This window comes from Aulonocara stuartgranti, assembly GCF_965226115.1.
Source record: "Aulonocara stuartgranti genome assembly, chromosome: 10".
In the NCBI taxonomy this organism is placed as follows: domain Eukaryota; kingdom Metazoa; phylum Chordata; class Actinopteri; order Cichliformes; family Cichlidae; genus Aulonocara; species Aulonocara stuartgranti.
Window position 1 is genome coordinate 390,378 of NC_138946.1, and position 18,787 is coordinate 409,164.

General features: G+C 46.8%; 2 protein-coding genes across 2 annotated transcripts in view; both read left to right on the top strand.

Annotated features, from left to right (window-relative positions):
* Nucleotides 1-4,008, top strand: part of tmprss15 (transmembrane serine protease 15) — a 37,211-nt gene extending 33,203 nt beyond the window's left edge. The window contains exons 26-28 of the mRNA XM_082547982.1: nucleotides 1,553-1,692; nucleotides 3,400-3,454; nucleotides 3,555-4,008. Of these exons, the coding sequence (XP_082404108.1) occupies nucleotides 1,553-1,692; nucleotides 3,400-3,454; nucleotides 3,555-3,688 (329 nt within the window). The 3' untranslated portion in view covers nucleotides 3,689-4,008. The remainder of the gene's footprint in view (nucleotides 1-1,552; nucleotides 1,693-3,399; nucleotides 3,455-3,554) is intronic.
* Nucleotides 4,009-5,840: 1,832 nt separating this feature from the next.
* Nucleotides 5,841-14,596, top strand: ttc1 (tetratricopeptide repeat domain 1). Its single transcript, XM_082548434.1, has 8 exons — nucleotides 5,841-5,900; nucleotides 6,292-6,758; nucleotides 6,841-6,901; nucleotides 7,560-7,672; nucleotides 8,187-8,223; nucleotides 8,314-8,462; nucleotides 13,854-13,908; nucleotides 14,291-14,596. Exons 2-8 carry the CDS (start codon nucleotides 6,306-6,308, stop codon nucleotides 14,425-14,427), a joined length of 1,005 nt encoding a protein of 334 aa, XP_082404560.1. The 5' UTR covers nucleotides 5,841-5,900; nucleotides 6,292-6,305; the 3' UTR covers nucleotides 14,428-14,596.
* Nucleotides 14,597-18,787: the final 4,191 nt, after the last annotated feature.

Here is an 18,787-nt window from a genome sequence, read left to right on the forward strand (position 1 = left end):
CATTTCCATAACACACTTTACATCATCTTCCCTGGTACCAGTTTTCCTACACAATTTCGACAACTTTAAAAGCCTATACGCCCAGGTCTCACCTTGCTGATCAATTAACCCGTTTCTGTCAGATTTCTAAGTCCTATATTAATTTAAAAGCGTTTCCCGCAGCTTGACCGGAAGTTTTACTTTCTCGGCTCTCTTCGCTTCACCCGCCACTCTACATTGAGGTGGTCACGCCTGAGGCCCGGCCTCTTCACTCAAACAATGCACAGAAAGTGGTCCCTGACCACTGGCCGTTAACCAAAGTCCCAAGTCTTGGCAGTGGCTAACTGAGATGACCTGACGCTGCGGGACCTTGCCCTGCATCCAAAACAAGGGGGGGGGGGGGGTTCTCACCCCTGAACTTGTGTGCACTCTTAGGAGTCCCACTCCAGTCCTGAAATTAATTTAACTGGGACTCTAACCACCAGTTTACTGATGTCCAGGCCTAGCCTTCTGACCAAAAGGGACCAACCCTGAAACAAATGCTCAATTCCCTACTCTAATCTGTTTTTCTTGGCTGACACAACACAATTCACATTACACACAACCCATCAACTTTAAAATTTACCCCAACATTAACAGCAATAAATTTTCATTAGATATTTCCCCAGACTTTACTTTTATTGTCACAAATTACCCCAAAATCACCATGGACATTTACCAGAAATCTACTGAAACAATTTTATAATTTAGTTTAATTTCACCACTACCGAGCCAATTTAATGGTGAAGATCATTAACTCGGCGAACAGATAATTTAGAATTCATCCAATACGCACACTTTGCTTTTTTTTTTAAAACAAATATTAATTAATTAAAATATTAATTACATTACCTACCTTTAAATTTGGACCGGTCCTCTGTTCGCCTCATTTCACGATCCCACCTTGGACCAAATTTGTCCTCTCTGCCATAAAAGAATCCAGGTTCACAGCACCAATTATCAAATTCGGTTCTTTGATATTCTTTTACTGACAGAGAAAGACTCCGACTCAGTGTGGTCAAAAATAATTATTATTTTATTCAAGCATTACTTTCCGGAAAGGGATGAGCACAGGCCAAATCCTGAGCAAATCTATAGCATTACAAGCCAAATGCGTATAATATAGTTCTGTTATACGTCACACATAGTCACACATAGTTTCGATCAAAACAACTCCTGCTCTGCACTCTACCTAGTTTCACTTCCTGTACTCTGCAGGCCTGCACAAAGCGTGCAGAGTTTCCTGTCTTACACAGTACTCTGTGACCTTTACCACACATTATAACTCAAAGTGCCGTTTCTTCTATACTGTGCTCTATAAAACAATATAAACAGAAAATAAGCACTAAGAATATATATTTATTCCGTAACACACGCTACCCTCTTGTACAAATATGTCCGCTCTCTGAAGCAAAAAAACCCCAAAATGTTGGGGCTGTTGCACTTTGAAAACCACTGGATGACACCACTGCAGTCATCTTTATTGTAGAGTCCATGTTAGCAGTCACTCTCACTTCCTATCTCTCTCTCTCAGGTTCTCTCCCCAATGTTCTCCAGGAAGCCGAGATTCCACTGGTGGATCAGGATCTGTGTCAACAGCAGCTACCCGAGTACACCATCACCTCCAGCATGCTCTGTGCCGGATACCAAGAGGGAGGGGTCGACTCCTGTCAGGTAACCTCTCACCTGGACTCCAAACATCCACCATAACACAGACAGGGTAATGCTAACGTTTGGGCACCAAAAGATCAGAGCTTAAAGTCTTAGGCCTAAAGCTTCAGCTTATTCAAAACTAGGAACGTTCTAGATCCTCTGACTCCAACAACAGCACAAACATTCAACTCAGTGTCGCAGAGTAGGAGAAGCTGTAAAAACTTTAAAAAGAGTTTTCATCACCTCAGTAGACAGGTGGAGACAGAGAATAAGGTGGAGGGCTGTTAGACAGGTGAGAAGAACCTCTGAGGTGAACCAGCTAAAAGAATGAAGGTTTTACCCTCAGAGGTCCTGAACTAAACATCATCAATTTAATCAGTGATCAGAACTCAGAGCCTTTATCAGGAAGAACCAACCGGAGCCCTCCAAACAGACCCTGAATAACTCTCAGCTCACTGACGAAAACTTACTGACAGAGGAGAAGGTGTTACCCAGTACTTACCGTTCAGATAGTTCAAACTCATGCAAAAAAAACTTTCCTACAATATCAAATTCATTATTCAGCTCATGCAGATGTTTACACACTCTCACCCACTGTATCCACCCGAATGGTGGTTACTCTGTGCTGGGCTGAGTCAGAAACCCTTAAACATCCACCCTATGTCATCAGGTTACTGTACACCGAAGGAGGACACCATTCATATCTGAACAACACACTCTGCATGTCACCTCCTCAGCTCTTCTTTAGACTGCAGGGACAGATGAAGGTACATGTGCAGCGTCTGAACCTAACGGCAGTTCTTTATATAGAAGTACTGCAGCATTCACTTCAGTTTGTATAGTTCAGTCTTTGGAGGACAAGCAAACGTATGACCCCCTTTTATGGTGGAGGACTATAAATACCTTAGAGCACATGTAGATAACAAACTGTACTGGGTTTAAAACACCGTTGCACTATACAGGAAGGGCCAGACTCTCTGAAGTCCTTCAACATCTGTCTGACAATGCTCAGGATTTTCTATGAGTCTGTTGGGGCCAGTGCTATCCTCTCTGCTGTTGCATGCTGGAGCAGCAAGTTGGGGGTCGCCGATGCCAACAGGCTCAATAAACTGATCACAAACCTAGTAATGTTGTGGGGCCAGACTCCCTTAGGGTGGTGTCTAAGAGGTGGATATTGTCCAAGATAAGGACAATGCTGGACCTCCCACCCACTCCATGACATGCTGGCCACTCACAGGAGCACGCTCAGTGGGAGACTGAGATTACCCATAATACACTACTAAACAACACAGGAAATCATTCCTGCCAGTGGCTGTACAACTCCTCCATCTAATGCACTGCACACAGTGCAGTAGTTACAACCTCACTATCTGCACACGCTCCACAGTAAAATAACAAAGTTTTACAGGTTAGAGTCAAATGTCAGTCACACAGTAATATTCTGGATATTTATAATTGACTTATTTGTATATATTAGAGCTCTTTCTTATATTTTGTAACGCTATAACACATTGTATTATATAATTCAGCCTGTTCCTCTTATCGTCTCAGAGTGACTGTAAACACATCATTTCTTCAGGGATTAATAAAGTGTTCAGATTCTGATTCTTTTGCATGTCGTACTGAGTAAAGGACGAACCTGTAACATGGATGTGACTCTCAGGCTGTGCTCTCAGTGCTGATGGTCTGTAAGCTGTAAGTGTGTAAGTTTAAATGTGGTGTTTTCAGGGCGACTCTGGTGGTCCTCTGATGTGTCTGGATGATGGAAGCTGGACTCTGATTGGTTGGTGTCTCACACACAGACACGCACACACACACAGAATATAGATATAAGCCTCACATTAGGTTTGACGGAACGCTGCTCTCTGATTGGTTCCTCACAGGCGTGACCTCATTTGGCGCAGGCTGTGGACTTCCTCAGAAACCCGGAGTCTATGCTCGAGTCTCAGCCTTTGCTTCCTGGGTCGCTCAGACCCGACGTTCCTCCTCTTCATCACACTTTAAAGATCCACTGTGACCTTCCACGTGTTCCGATTATAAAAGAGTCACATGACACACTAACAGCTGACTAGATGGAAACACATTTCCAAAGAGAAATCAATCAAGTTTGATTGTTTCAAATAAAGATCTGATTAATCAAGTCTATGAAATAAAGATTTTATTCTAAAACGTTCATTATGGCGTAATATCCAACTCTGTCAGCAGGTGGCAGCAGAACACAGTGACCAAAAAGATGCGTTCAACTTTTTATGTTTATCAGTAACAACCAGAACAGAAATGTGTTGAATGCAGAGAAAATATCAAATCTGTGATTCTAAAATCTCTTCTCTGTTTGTATCAGTCTAAACAAAATAAATGAAATTCAACAAATTGAATCCTTGTGATGAATGACAATAACTGGTTTGGTATGCTTAGTTTCTGTTACTAAGACCCTCCGCACCTCCTCCTGTCACAGCGTCCTCCTCTGTTACTCAAATCCTCTGCACCTCCTCTGTTACTAAGACCCTCCGCACCTCCTCCTGTCCCAGTGTCCTCCTCTTTTTTTTTCTTTTTTTTTTGCCTGTCCCGTTTGGCTCCTTTGCATCAGAATTGTTGTCTAAAGGCAAAGAAAGATGCCCAACGGATTTACTTTACCAAATTGACCATCCCAGCCTTGCCGTAATGGTCCATTTGATTCACCTTTTATTGTTTATTTTATTTTCACTTGCTGAATACGGGACAGACTTGACTGGGGGAAAGAAGGGGAGAAAGAAAGAGGGAAAGAGAAACAGCTGAGAAGAGGGACGGGGGAGAAGGGCAAAAGACAAAAACCAACAGAACGAGCAGAAAAAAAAAATACATCTATCGATCACCTGGATCACCTGCTGAGAAAGAAAAAGAAAACAAGCAGAAGAGAACAAGAGTAATAGAATAAACAACATCACAATGATATATGGGAATATGACAGTAAATACTAAATGTTAAACATTATTGTGCAGCACATAAGATCAACAGAACACAGTGTGCTTTGAGGTAGGAGCCAAAAAGGGTGTAGTTTGTGGGTGTGATCACCCGTGTGTACACCTGTGAGCATGGACGCGCTTGTTTTTAAAAGGTTCCTTCATGTGATGATGTGCTAGAGGGTGTGGGGGGGGCCACAGCCCCGTCCTCCAGGGCATGAAGCAGGTATGGAGGAGATCAAGACTCCAGACATCCAGAGGCCCCCAGAACACAAGAGACCAAGGAAGACCAACAGAGGGGCAGCTGCGCCACTGTCCCAGAAAGAGCTGAGGAGAGTCCCAGATGAGGGCTCACTCAGCAGCCGCGGAGCAGAAGCCAGGGGGAGTTGCAGTGACGCGCCCGTGAGCTCCGCCGGCAGCCAGCTGCGCCTGAGTGACCGAGCCCCAGGCCGAGAGGCCGAGGGCACCCCACCTCCGAAGTGGCCCGAGCGAGCCCCAGGCTCCAGGCCCCGATAAGCGGCCGCCAAGGAGTGAGCCGGTGTGTACCTGGACGCCCATCCCCGGACACAAAGAACCACCAACGCACCGACACCTGAGGGAGTCCGCCACTGGCAGGGGAAGTGGTGGTGGGGGGAGATAAACCTCCAAACCTTGGAGGGCCTGAGATGTCCCCAGAGAGGTGGCGCCTGATACCCAACCTGACATATAGACACAGACATACAGGCACACACAGACACAAACATCCATTCCCACCCTCATGCTCTCATATGCACTTACTCCACACTCAACCAACGTGGAGACAGACATGAAGAGTGTCCTCCTCTTTTACTCCGACCCTCTGTACCTTCTCCTGCCTGTTTAAATCAACAGGCAGGATTTAAACACATTTGTGACCTAATATTTAATAATCCACATTTCACTGTTCTACTCTTTGGTTCAGATGTGGATACTGTATTGTTCTTTCTTTGTGAATTTTTATGTTTAAGTTGTTTTTTGCTGGTTTTTAGTTTGTTTTTGTCTGTTTGGGAGCTGACACAGTCTCTATGGAGATGGGTTTTTGGGGGGTAGCAGGAGGAGAGAAGCTGCAGAGAGGCGTGTAAGACTGCAACTCTGCTTCCTGGTCCCAACTCTGGATAGTCAAATAAAGTTCATATCAAAATAAAAAAGACCAAACTACTCCTCCGGCAGGGGGCGGTACCTACAGGACACTTTAAATAGGAAACGGAAGCGTTCCTCGTATAGGAAATGACGTCAGTGAGCGTGGTCGCGCAGATTCACCGGTGTTTACAGGTGAGACCGAAAAGCAGCTGATTTTAACGTTTCTGTGGTTATCGATATGCAACGGACTGTCACCTCGATGACGTCAGGCAGAGCCGTGACATAGTTACGACTGACACGTGCGTGTAGAGTCCCAGCTGACCGTTAGCTTAGCTGTTAGCATGTAGCTCCTTAGTAAACAAACAGAAACCTGACCAGTGATCGATACCGGCTGATCAACAGGAAGTGACGCAGACGCGAATCGCGCCGATCCTTCAATAGCTGATCAGCTGATCGCCACAGAAGAAGAGTGAGGCTCAGCAGGAACTGAAGCTGTTAGCTCAGTGCAGCTAGCTGGCTAACACTGGCTCTGTGTGACGTCAAAGGTCAGGCCTCTAATCAGTTTGTTAAATTTTTATTTTAGCTCAGAGTTTCAGAATGAGCGGAGGAGGCATACAGAGACACAGCAGGGCCGAGGAGGAGGAGCACGAGGAGGACTTCTATGACTGTCCGGACACGCTGGAGCCTCCTGACCCCACTGCAGGAGGAGAGGAGAGCCAGCAGGACGTTCATTTTAAACACACACAGACTGAACGAGGAGACACAGAGAGGGAGGCAGCAGAAGGACACCGGGGAGAGGAGCGGGGAGACAGACTGAAGGAAGAGGAGGACGAGAAGGAGGTGAAAGCTCCACTGGAGACAGAGGATGTGGAGCAGGGGGAGGAGGGGGTAGACGGGGTGAAGGAAGAGGAGGAGGTGAAGGAGCAACAAGATGGAGACTCCCTGCATGACTCTGACACGGAGCTGAAGGAGGAGGTGAGCCCAGCCGTAGAGTTTGATGATGATTACCTGAGGGAGGTGGAAAAGGAGCTGACCGAGGAGGAGAAGGAGGTAATACCTGCTGACCAGTACCTGCATTGAGAGACATTTAGGTGTCGGCACACGGTGGTAAATCAGAGTTCTTCTTTTTCAGAGTCGACGGCAGCAGAGCATCAGTCTGAAGGAGGCGGGAAACGCCCACTTTAAGAGGGGAGGTGAGTCTGTGAGATCAGCACTGTGGAGCTCCTGCATACTGCAAGGGGTCAGAGGTCACACTATCAGGGTTTCCCGTACACGGTCAAATGAAAGGGGCGGGGCTGGCTGCTTCTGACCCATTTAAAAAGGGCAGTATGGATCATGTGACTCATCTCACACAAACACGAACCCTGAGAGCCGCCTAAACCACAGGTGAGAGTCTGTGTGACCTCTGACCCTGAACGACCTCTGACTCAGACCAGCAGAATCTGGTGATCTGTGGCGGGAAAATAAATTTTGATTGCCGTGAATGATTTTGTGTCTGAGCATGCTCAGCACTGCCGCCTGCACTGTGAGACTTTAACCTGTATCCATGGAAACGTGAAAGATTCCTCTCCCACGGCCTGATGAAGGAGACGTGAAATCAGATTAGGGTGAATGAATGTGATTGGATGAACACGTGTTCAGGTGTGTGCTCTGTGTTTGCAGCTGAATGACAGAGACTTGATCACATGATCACTTTCAGTCTGACCTGCTGGAGCAATCAATATTATTTATTACTGTTGCTCATCAGGAAACTGAGCCGTCTTCAGAAATGGTGATGTCATACATGTTGATCTGTTACCGTGGTGACCTGCTCTGGGCTCTGTGTGTAACATTTGCTTGTTGTTCCCACAGACTGGGCGGAGGCGGGGCGAAACTACACGGATGCGCTGTCTGTGTGCCCCGTCTGTTTCAGCAGAGAGCGAGCTGTGCTGTTCTCCAACAGAGCCGCCGCAAGGCTGCACCTGGTAACATGCTATAAACACGCTAGCTCTATGCCAGTATCGTTGCTAACATGAAGGATGTAGAGCCGTCGGTGTGACAGAAGTCTGGTTCTATGAGTACCTGCTTCACCTCTAACACAGCTTTGTGTTGGTTAGTCCTTTTGTGGCTCTGCACACAGATACACCTCATCCAATCAGGAGGAAGCGTCCACACGCTGTAAACATCGCTCGTTTCCCTCTGAAACTTGGGTACCCCCCTAACGTTTTCTACTTCCTGTGTCACTTCCTGTGTGATGCCCTGTGCGTGGGCATCACACAGCCCCAAATTAGGCCGCTGGACATTTAATGTTGCGACTGCAGTTTGCTCGAGTCACCAGGTTCGTGCTGCAGCAGGTGGGCGTTTCCTCCTGATCGACCAATGAGAGCAAAAGTTTGAAACGTGCAAAACACTGCATGTTAGCAATGATCAGTTATCAGTAATGCCATTAGCTGCGTGCTAACAGGTTAGCGGCGTGCTTACAGTGTGTGTCTCTGTCAGGATCTGAAGGAGCAGGCGATCTCAGACTGCAGCAGAGGTGAGCGATGACATCACACCCCTCCTGGGTAGCAGCGGCTGTGTAATAATTATTCATTGTACTGACTGATTGGCTTTGTGGTTCCCATAGCAATAGCGCTGGATCCTGACTACCTGCGGGCGCTGCTGAGGAGGGCGGAGCTTTACGAGCAGACAGAAAAGCTGGACGAGGCTCTGGAGGACTACCAGAAGGTTCTGGAACGAGACCCAAATAATGTTGCTGCCAGGCAGGCGGCCATGGTGAGTTCACTGACTGTGGGACAAAGCAGAACCAGGCAAGCTCTGTTCAATGTTAAAACCTAAAATGTGGGCTAAAAGCCAAAGAAGCTGGAGTTTACATGAAATCTCCATTTCATTTGTATAATTTATCAGTCTTTAAATTGTGATGCCAGTTAGCGGAGTTTTAGAAACAGGAAGTGAACCCGTTAAAGAGATGACCGGCTGATGGAGTACTCTGTAGGTGAAATCATGATGAATGTAAATTCACTGAAAGTTCTCAAACTAAGGATGTCTGTGGGCTGATGCAGTTTGTCTGTCGTGTAGGCAGGTCACCATGGTAACTGCTGTAGTGTGTTCATGACGGCGCCAGGTCAGAGTGTTCTCAGAGCCCTGCTGAGGTTACTTCTCTGTAGAAGAAGAGCGCTCGTGTTGGTGCAGATCTTATAGACTTCCTGTGGTGATTAACAGCTTAACTCTTACATGTGAAGGGTCCCCGGTTTGATGCTTGGAGAACACACAGACTCTGGGCAGGCCTCAGACGATGTGGGCGCTGTCAGGAAGTGAAATCAAACACCTGCTGTGAGGGAGAACAGCTGGAATCACCTGCACCATCTGTTTGACACCATCAGTCATTCTCTAACTCAGCTTGTTTTTGTGAGGATGTTCCTCTGTGGATTCAGTCGTGTTTAGAAAGAAATGTGTACGTATGTATGGCGTCACATCGCCTTCCCTGTACTGCAGGCTCCCGCCCCCTGTAACCACACCTTACATAAACTGCCTCCCTGCTAGGACTGGGCTATATTATACAGTTCACGGTAATACCGGTACAATGGCCCTTTCTCAATTCTCAAGTACGCGAGTCCGTAGGGCTGTTCGATATAACGATATATATCGGATGACAATATAAAAACGTTTAAAACAATAAAATCATCACATAAGAATTAAATCAATAAAATCAGGGTCTGACTGTGTCATAAGCCAAGAAGTAAAAACGGGTTTTACATTAAAAGTGGACAGTGAGGGGGCCTCTCTAATGTGCTGGGGCAGAGAAGGCCCCGCCCCCTCTGAGCTTCCTCTTGGACCTGGGTACCTCCAGGAGCAGACCTGGGGGGTAGGTAAGGACGAAGAAGCTCAGAGAGGTAAGTTGGGGAAAGACCGTTTAAGCCAGGGGTGCCCAATCCCGGTCCTCGAGAGCTACCGTCCTGCAGCTTTTAGATGCATCCTTGTTCCCACACACCCGAATCAAATGAATGGCTTGTTATCAGGCCTTTGCCAAACATGATGGCATGCTGAAGAGGTAATCAAACCATTTGATTCAGCTGTGTTGGAGTAGGGATGCATCTAAAAGCTGCAGGATAGTAGCTCTCGAGGACTGGGATTGGGCAGCCCTGGTTTAAGCATTTAAAAACAAACATGAGAATTTTAAAATGAACTCTAAGATATACAGGCAGCCAATGGAGTGAAGCCAGGATGGAAGTTATTTGCTCTCTTTTACGAGTTCTGGTTAAAAGTCGTGCAGCAGAATTTTGGACCAGCTGCAGACGAGAGAGAAGACGCTGACTAACTCCAAAATACAGCACATTACAGTAAGCCAAACGAGATGGAATAAAAGCATGGATTACTGTTTCAAAATGCAGCCTGGATAAAATAGGTCTTCTCTTTGCCAAACGCCTTAAATGATAAAAACTGGACTTGACAATAGCCCTAATTTGACTGTCTAATTTAAAATCACTGTCCATCTTAAAACCCAGGTTAGTAACAACAGATTTAAAATACTCTGCCAGGGGTCCCAAATCAATAGCGGAGGGTTCACAAGGTCCACTAGGACCAAACAGAATCACCTCAGTTTTGCTTGAATTACATCTTAGAAAGTTTAGGGACATCCAAGATTTAATGTCTTCTAGAGATGCTAGAAGTGGCTTAATAGCAGTGGAAGGATATTCCATGCCTTCTGAGGATGGTTCCCAGGGGCTGTAAATATAATGAAAAAAGTAGAGGCCCTAAAATTGAGAAAAGTTAACACTAATAGTTCTGTCAGAAAGATAAGACCTAAACCATTTCAAAGCAGTACCACGAATGTCTGCAAGATGGTGCAAGCGAGTCAGTAAAATGCGGTGGTCTACAGTGTCAAAGGCAGCTGTTAGGTCAAGGAGGACAAGAACATCATGATTACCAGAGTCACAGGTAAGGAAGATATCATTAAAAACCTTTAAGAGTGCTGACTCCGTGCTATGTAAGTTTTTAAAACCTGATTGGAAGACCTCTAGGACACCATTCTCCTTTAAAAAAAACAATTTTCTCTAAGATTTTAGACATAAAAGACAACTTGGAGAGAGGCCTGTAGTTAGCCAACACAGTGTGGTCCAGGGCAGGTTTCTTAAGCAAGGGTTGTACTACTGCATGCTTAAAATGAGCAGGGGCTACACCAGATATTAAACTGCTGTTTATAACAGTAAGAACAGCCTGGCCTATGCTAGGAAAAATCTCCTTAAAAAATTGTGGTGGGACAGGATCATTTGGGGAACCAGAGGGCCTCAGGTGGCCGACCACATCCTCTAAATAAGAAAGAGTCACAGGCTCAAACTGGTTAAAAACAGCAGAGCAAGGGATCGAGACAGAGGGGTCGGACTCATGAGTGCCCGCGTGGCTGCAACCTTCTCAATGAAAAACACATAAAATCATTAGTTTATGAGAGGCCTCCAAGCAGCCACTTTGTGGAGCATTTAAGACTGAGTCAGTAGAGTTAAATAACACGTGGATTGTGACTGTTGGAGGAAATGATCTTAGAGAAGTATTTTCTTTTAGCCTCTTTGACCGTATCCTGATAGAGGCGCCAGCAGTCCTTTAGGATTTGCAGAGACACCTGCAGTTTGTCCCTCTTCCATCTGCGTTCAGCTCTACGACACTCCCTCCTCACAGCCCGAGTGGCGTCATTAAACCAAGGGTCCGTTTTAGCCTTGGGCTTCCTGGTTTTTAATGGTGCCACAGAGTCCAGAATGGTTAGGCAAGAAGATTGAAACCAGGAGCTGAGGTTCTCTGTGTCCAAGGGAGTATGATCGGCGGGGATAGACAGCTGGTTAAAAGCAGAGGAGAACTGGGCAGCAGTGGAAGGGTTAATAATCTGACAGCGGCGAACAGGAGCGCTGGTTTGAACTGTAGTGTGTGAAAACACATCATCAAATAATACAGCCATATGGTCAGAGAAGGCAGTGTCAGTCACTTCCACATTAGACACAGGTAGACTGTGTGACAAGACCAGGTCTAGTGTGTGTCCGTGTTCATGTGTGGGACCAGGTACGGGCTGGACCAGATTAAAAGAGTCAATGAGGCTTAAAAACTCCTTCACCAGAGGTTTATCAGGACAGCAGACATGGATATTAAAATCTCCCACAATAAGAACATGATCATAGTTGGGCAGAATCCCAGCTAGAAATTCTGAAAAGTCATTAATGAAATTCTTATTGTATTTAGGGGGACGATAAATAACAGCAAAGAGCACAGAGTTAGAACTTCAAAACACGTGAGCTCAGAACTGGAAGACGAGGGCTGTAAAACACACTGTTTACATTTAAAATCCTTTTTAAAAACAACCGCCGTACCTCCTCCTCTCCCTGATGTCCTTGGTGTGTTAAAATAGGAACAACCCGCTGGTAAAAGTTCGGATAAAATACTGGACTCACCAGTGTTAAGCCAAGTCTCCGTGACACACATGAAGTCCAATTTCCAGGAGATGACGGACTCATTCAGAATAAAAGATTTGTTCACGAGTGATCTGGCGTTTACCAGCCCAATCCTGACAGGCGCCGGGGATGAGGTAAAAGCCCCAGCGGCACAGGGAGTCCGACACAGCGGCCTCAGATTGTCGAGGTTCGCCCGGCGCACGTTGAGCCGAGGAGGACAGGGGTCACGGAGGAGCGGCGCATCATCCTGGCAGACCACAGGGATGAGGCAGGAACCCACGGGGTCCAGGAAACGTCGGTGCACAAAAACTCCAGGAAATAATCTTTGACGGTAGTGAGATGGTGCACCAAAGAGATCTTGAGTTTGACCAGCCGACCACTGCGCCTACCCCGACGCTTCGCCGGGGAGGTAGCATGACAGCACGGCATAGGCAAGTTGGGATATGTGACAGCAGCGGACACCATGAATTCTGACCTCCGTTAGAAAATGGAGCTGTATTTTGTCCAGAACTTCGGAGGTTCAGAAGCGATTGGCGATCGTACACCAGTAATGACCCGATTTCTTGAGTAACACACGACAGGAGCAATATAAAAACAAACAAAACTGACAGCGACAGACGAGCAGCCACGTACACCAGCGCCATCTTGAGGTACAGAGGACATTTTTAGTACGTTTTAGTTCGACTTTGCTTTTTAAGTTTTGTGGATATTATACATGGTTATGGTGGGGATACGTCGGCCAGTTTCCACTGGAAATGCCTTTTGGTTAAACTGAAGCAGCTGCTACACGTCTCAAACACAGTTTATTTGATGAGTGTATCCGCTGGGGCTGCAGGCGCACCTGGTCACTTTTACTTGAGTCTGGCATGTTTACATCACCGTGCATGACCTCTGATCCGTCCCTGTTAAAGACAGTCACAACTCTCAGAGCTTCCTCACTCAGTAAAACAGTGGTTCCCAAACTTTTTTTGCTAGGCCCCCCGCACAAACACATCCTCCTATCACACGCACATATTTTGTTTTCAAACTTCATTGCAGTTTACTGTCAGTGACAGACAGAAAACAACGGGTCAAAACAAAACAACCCAAAATAAACAAGATTTGACAGCAAGTAAAATCTGTATTAAAGCGAGATATGCTTCATCACACGTTCTAGTCTTTGGCCTGGAAGGAAGCTGGTTTGGAAGCATATCTGGTGATGCTTCATCCTCTGCTTTGTGTTTGTGTGGGAGCCCCATCAAAACAATGTTCATTATGCTCGCTGCGTCCAAACATTTTGTTTGGTTTTCATTCATACCACGACCCCCCCTGCAATGGCTCTGCGCCACCTCCTGCAAAAACACCTCAGCCAGTAAAAGAGAAACGCCTCCTCGTTTCCTACACGGTCAGAGCTGCTGCAGCAGTCTGTGGAAAAATCGTTGAAACAAACACTCGACAGTGTCTCAGATCTTCAAACTTTGCTTCTAGTTCTGACTTCTTCTTCTCCTCCGTCTAACGTGGCGACTACAGCAGCTTCCTGTGCCAGTCTGATGGTGTCACAGTGGCGTGCAGAGCGACCAGTAGGGTTTACCAGGGCCTCCTGTGCTTATTCAGGTTCAGCCCCCTCTGAGGTCAGGGGTCAGCGCTAAGGAGGCGTGAAAGGGACGAAAAACAGACTTACACAGCTGACCTCTCTCTCTCTCTCCCTCCACCTGTGTCTCCCACCCTGTGTCCACCTGTGTGTCTCTATCAGAGGCTGCCTCTACAGATCCAGGAGAGGAACGAGAAGCTGAAGGAGGAGATGCTTAGTACGTATTGCACCTGAACACACCATTAATCAATCATCCATGATTGTCTGGTACGTACCTGTCGGTGCGACATGCAGCTTGGTACCTGTTCAGGTGGAGACAGTGTTTTTCAGCCATAACATCACCTGTGACAGGTGAGAGGAGCCAATCGGTGACAAGACTGAAATGAAATCACATGATCAATCCACATGATTTTAAAGGCACACACAGATCAGACATGAACTCTGATCAGCTGTTGGCTCTGATTGTTCACATTACAGAGATGCGACTTAAACAATAAAAGCCTGCAGCCTGATAGCTCAGGGCCTGGAGTCCTTTCACAATAAAAGCCATACATTAGACATACAATGGAGCTGTGATCTCTGTGACCTCTGACCCACAGGTAAGCTGAAGGACCTAGGTAACATGGTCCTGCGGCCGTTCGGACTCTCCACCAACAACTTCCAGGTGAACCAGGACGCCGCCAGCGGCGCCTACTCCATCAACTTCATCCAGAACCCCAACAACAACAACAGGTGATGATGTCACAGTGATGTCGTTGCTCACAGCTGTGACATCACACCACAGAGCAGCGGTTCACCTGTCTGCTGATCAGTTTAGTTACTGATCATGAAGAAGCCAGTACGGACTGGTTATTGATTGGTGATTGACTCTTAATGAAGAGGAATAAAAAACCTCTGAAAGGTAATCTGTTCCAACCAGACTCCATTCATTTTCTGTCTGATTTAAGCTGCTCTGATGAAACTCTTAACTTGGAGCTTCTATGCGTCACCGCAGTTACCTCTGACGGTGTTGAGCTGGATTAGGCCCTCCTCTGTGCTGAAGCAGTTCCAGCTGTGAGTCTTTATTAATAAAGTAAGCAGACAGGCTGTTGTCTGTTGTGGAAGTTTTCCGTTTAAATAAAGCCTGCAGACGAGCGGTGAGCAGTAGCTAACATTCTTTAATCAAACACAAAGAACAGAAAAAAACAAGCTTGATGAAGTCCCTGCATGACCGCAGGGCAGGTCAGCAGAGTCTCTCTGAGCCTAGCATGGCTCTCAGTTAAATGCGTCTGTGAAGGTTCTCAGTCATCCAGGTCATCGTAGTCAAAGGAGCTTGCAAAGAAAAGCGTCTGGACTTCTTTAAGTTGCTTGAAGACGTTTCACCTCTCATCCGAGAAGCTTCTTCAGTTCTAGGGTCAAATGGTGGAGAGTCCCAGATATAAACCTAGTGGGAGTTTCCCCCCACAGAGGGACAAAAGGACCCCCTGATGATCCTCTAATCGCCTGAGCCAAGGTGGGAAACTGGGCATGGGTCCCAATCAGCCAGAGTTTCGGGTGTGTTCATTGTGAAACCTGGCCCCACCTTATCATGCGAATTCCTGAGGTCAGATGGCCCAGGATGTGAGTGGGCGTTAAGGCGTCTGGGAAGGATGAACCAGTTTGTGTCTGAGCGTGTTGCTGGGTCTGAAATGCACCGGGATGTCATGCTTGGAGAAAACTCTCCTAAGTTTCTCTGATACACCGGCTACATAGGGGATGACAATGTTGTTACGTCTGTCCTTCTTATCCTCCCTCGCTGGTGTCTGGTCTTCTTTTCTGTGCCTCTTTGCTGACTTTAAGAACGCCCATTTAGGATAGCCGCACGTTTTGAGTGCTTCCTTTACATGTGTGTGTTCCTTCTTTTTCCTTCAGGCTTAGAGGGAACATGTTCTGCCCGGTGGTGTAGGGTCCTAATTACTCCAAGTTTGTGTTCCAGAGGGTGATGGGAGTCAAAGAGGAGGTACTGGTCCGTGTGTGTGGGCTTCCGGTAAACTTCGATGTTGAGGTTGCCGTTCTGTTCAATGTGCACAGCGCAGTCCAGGAAAGGCAAACAGTCGTCCTTTGTGTCTTCCCTGGTGAACTTGATGTTCTTATCCACAGCGTTAATGTGCGCAGTGAAGGATTCCACTTCTTGTGTCTTGATTTTGACCCAGGTGTCGTCCACATATCTGTACCAGTGGCTGGGTACTCTTCCTTTGAAAGAGCCAAGAGCCTTCCTTTCCACTTCCTCCATGTAAAGGTTGGCTACAATAGGTGACACGGGGGAGCCCATGGCACAGCCATGTTTTTGTCTGTAAAAGCCTTCGTTGTATTTGAATATGTAGTGGTGAGGCAGAGGTCTAACAGTGTGCAGATCTGATCGGGTGTGAAGTTGGTCCTGTCCTCCAAGGAGCTGTCTTCTTGTAGTCGTTTTCTGACAGTCTCCACGGCCTCCGTGGTGGGTATGCAAGTGAAGAGAGAGACTACATCAAAGGACACCATGGTTTCATCTGGATCCAGGGTAAGTTTCTGGACCTTGTCGGTGAAGTCAGTGGAGTTCTTGATGTGGTGTGGGGTGTTCCCCACGAGAGGTGCAAGGATGGTAGCAAGGTGTTTAGCAATGTTATAAGTGGCTGAGTTTATGCTACTGACTATGGGTCTGAGTGGGACAGCTTCCTTGTGGATTTTAGGAAGTCCGTAAATGCAGGGTATGGCATCCCCTGGGTAAAGGCGGTGATATGTAAGGCGGTCAATAATCCACACCTCCACAGGACAAGACTCAGCAGTCCATCTGCATCTAAAGGTCAAAGGTCACTCTTTCGAGGATGCCAATGTTCACATTTTGGACAGAGAGGACAGATGGTTTGAGAGGAGTGAAAGAAGCCATCTATGTCCACTGTGAGCGACCATCTTTGAACAGAGGCGGGGTTTACGACACCAACTCTCTGCCATCTATAATCCAGTTTTGAGATCCTTCCCAGACGCCTTAACGCCCACTCACATCCTGGACCATCTGACCTCAGGAATTCGCATGATAAGGTGGGGCCAGGTTTCACAATGAACTCACCCGAAACTCTGGCTGATTGGGACCCATGCCCAGTTTCCCACCTTGGCTCAGACGATTAGAGGATCATCAGGGGGTCCTTTTGTCCCTCTGTGGGGGGAAACTCCCACTAGGTTTATATCTGGGACTCTCCACCATTTGACCTTAGAACTGAAGAAGCTTCTCGGATGAGAGGTGAAACGTCTTCAAGCAACTTAAAGAAGTCCAGACGCTTTTCTTTGCAAGCTCCTTTGAGCTCAGTTAAATACCTTCTCCAGGAACAAAATGCAGTGCACAGCTGTTTCACACCTTAAGGGTCACACTCCCTTGCTACCTCCCAGAGTCCTCGAAGACACAAAGGATTCTTCCTGTGGAGTCGTCTGCTCCCACCAACTTCCTTACTACACCCCCACCATTTGTCTAACTGCATGAGTGTGAGACATGATAAAATCCAGTGGCACCAAGGTATCATACAATAAAGTAATGTGATTAATACATAAATAAAAGAAATTCCTATACATGTCCTGCAGAGGGGCGTGGCCACAGACTGAGGTCATGAAGACAGGTACAGAGCACTCGCTGACCTCAGTGTCAGCGCTCTGATGGATCAGCTGTTTGTGACACAATAACCTGATTAGACTTAATTATCCTGACAGCAGGTGACTTCCTGTCTGACATCAAGCCCCGCCTCTAACAGCGGTATTAGCTCCTGGAAACCAAAGAAGAAGAGTACCTTCCACTTTTTTTGTGTGTGATTTCTTTTTGAGCCTAAAAACTACTTATAATGTATTTTTTAAACACACAGGACTATAGTGGACAACAACAAAAGGACAACTTTGGTTTGAAATTACAGCTGAATTTAGAAAATCAAACTGGACCACTTTACAGCTTTAGAGCAGAGGTGGGGAACTCCAGACCTCGAGGGTCGGTGTCCTGCAGGTTTTAGATCTCACCCTGGGTCAACACACCTGAATCACATTACCAGGCCTCTGGAGAACTTCAAGACATGTTGAGGAGGTCATTTATCCATTTAAATCAGCTGTGTTGGATCAAGGACACACCTAAAACCTGCAGGACACCGGCCCTCGAGGCCTGGAGTTCCCCACCCGTGTTAGGGTGTCATTAAAAACCTTTAATTAGATGAAAAAACAAAAATCTTCATTATTCTTGTTTTCTGCTGTTTGCTACCAGGACGATATTAACCTGTATATTTAGCTGAACAGACGTAGTTCTTCCACCATCACTGATGCTCCTCTCCTGGCGCCTCATTGGCTGTGACACTTGGTCCTTCACTGTGGTTCCAGTTGTTAGAAGACTCTGAGATCGATGGCTGTGAAATATAGATCAAAGCTTATGTGAGTTCCTGTGGGAACCGATCCAACCAATCACAAGTCGACTGCAGCACCAGTCTCTGGTCACTCCACAGACAATCCAGCCCCAGACCATTAGCAGCAGTGGGGGCAGAGACTTGTAGGCAAGGAGGTTTTGCCTGCTAACCTACCATCGTTGTCCTGCTGATAATTCTGGTCAGTGGAGGCAACCACATGTACTGACGTGGCAAAGAAAACCTTTGTGTTGGCAGGTGGTGTTTGTTGTTGACAGCGGGGTCTGAGGAGCAGCTGCCAAACCTTCAGTTTATCATCCATGTGCTTAATCGGACTCCAGTGTTCTCGGACTTCAGGCTCACACGAGTACTGAAGTACCGGATACTCTCAACACAGTAATCTAATGTGATACTACGCTGGATACATTATCCTGGAACTAAATGATGCACACAGTTCGTGCTGGCCCACCGAGCACCGCCCCGCCCGAGTCAATCTCCTCGTCAGGTAGTCCTGTGTCTTCCTCCTCTTCGTCGTGTTCTCCTAGACCAGGCGTTACTCCTCCTCTTCATCCAGTCTGAACCTCCCTCTGCTTCACCTTTGTACTCCAACAGCAGCACTGAACCTGTCCTGGTGTCCGCTGCAGCTCACATTCAAAGAAAGACAATTTCACAGGTAATAACCATGTAATAAACACCACTACATGTAGTTACTATGGTAACAATAGTAGTAGA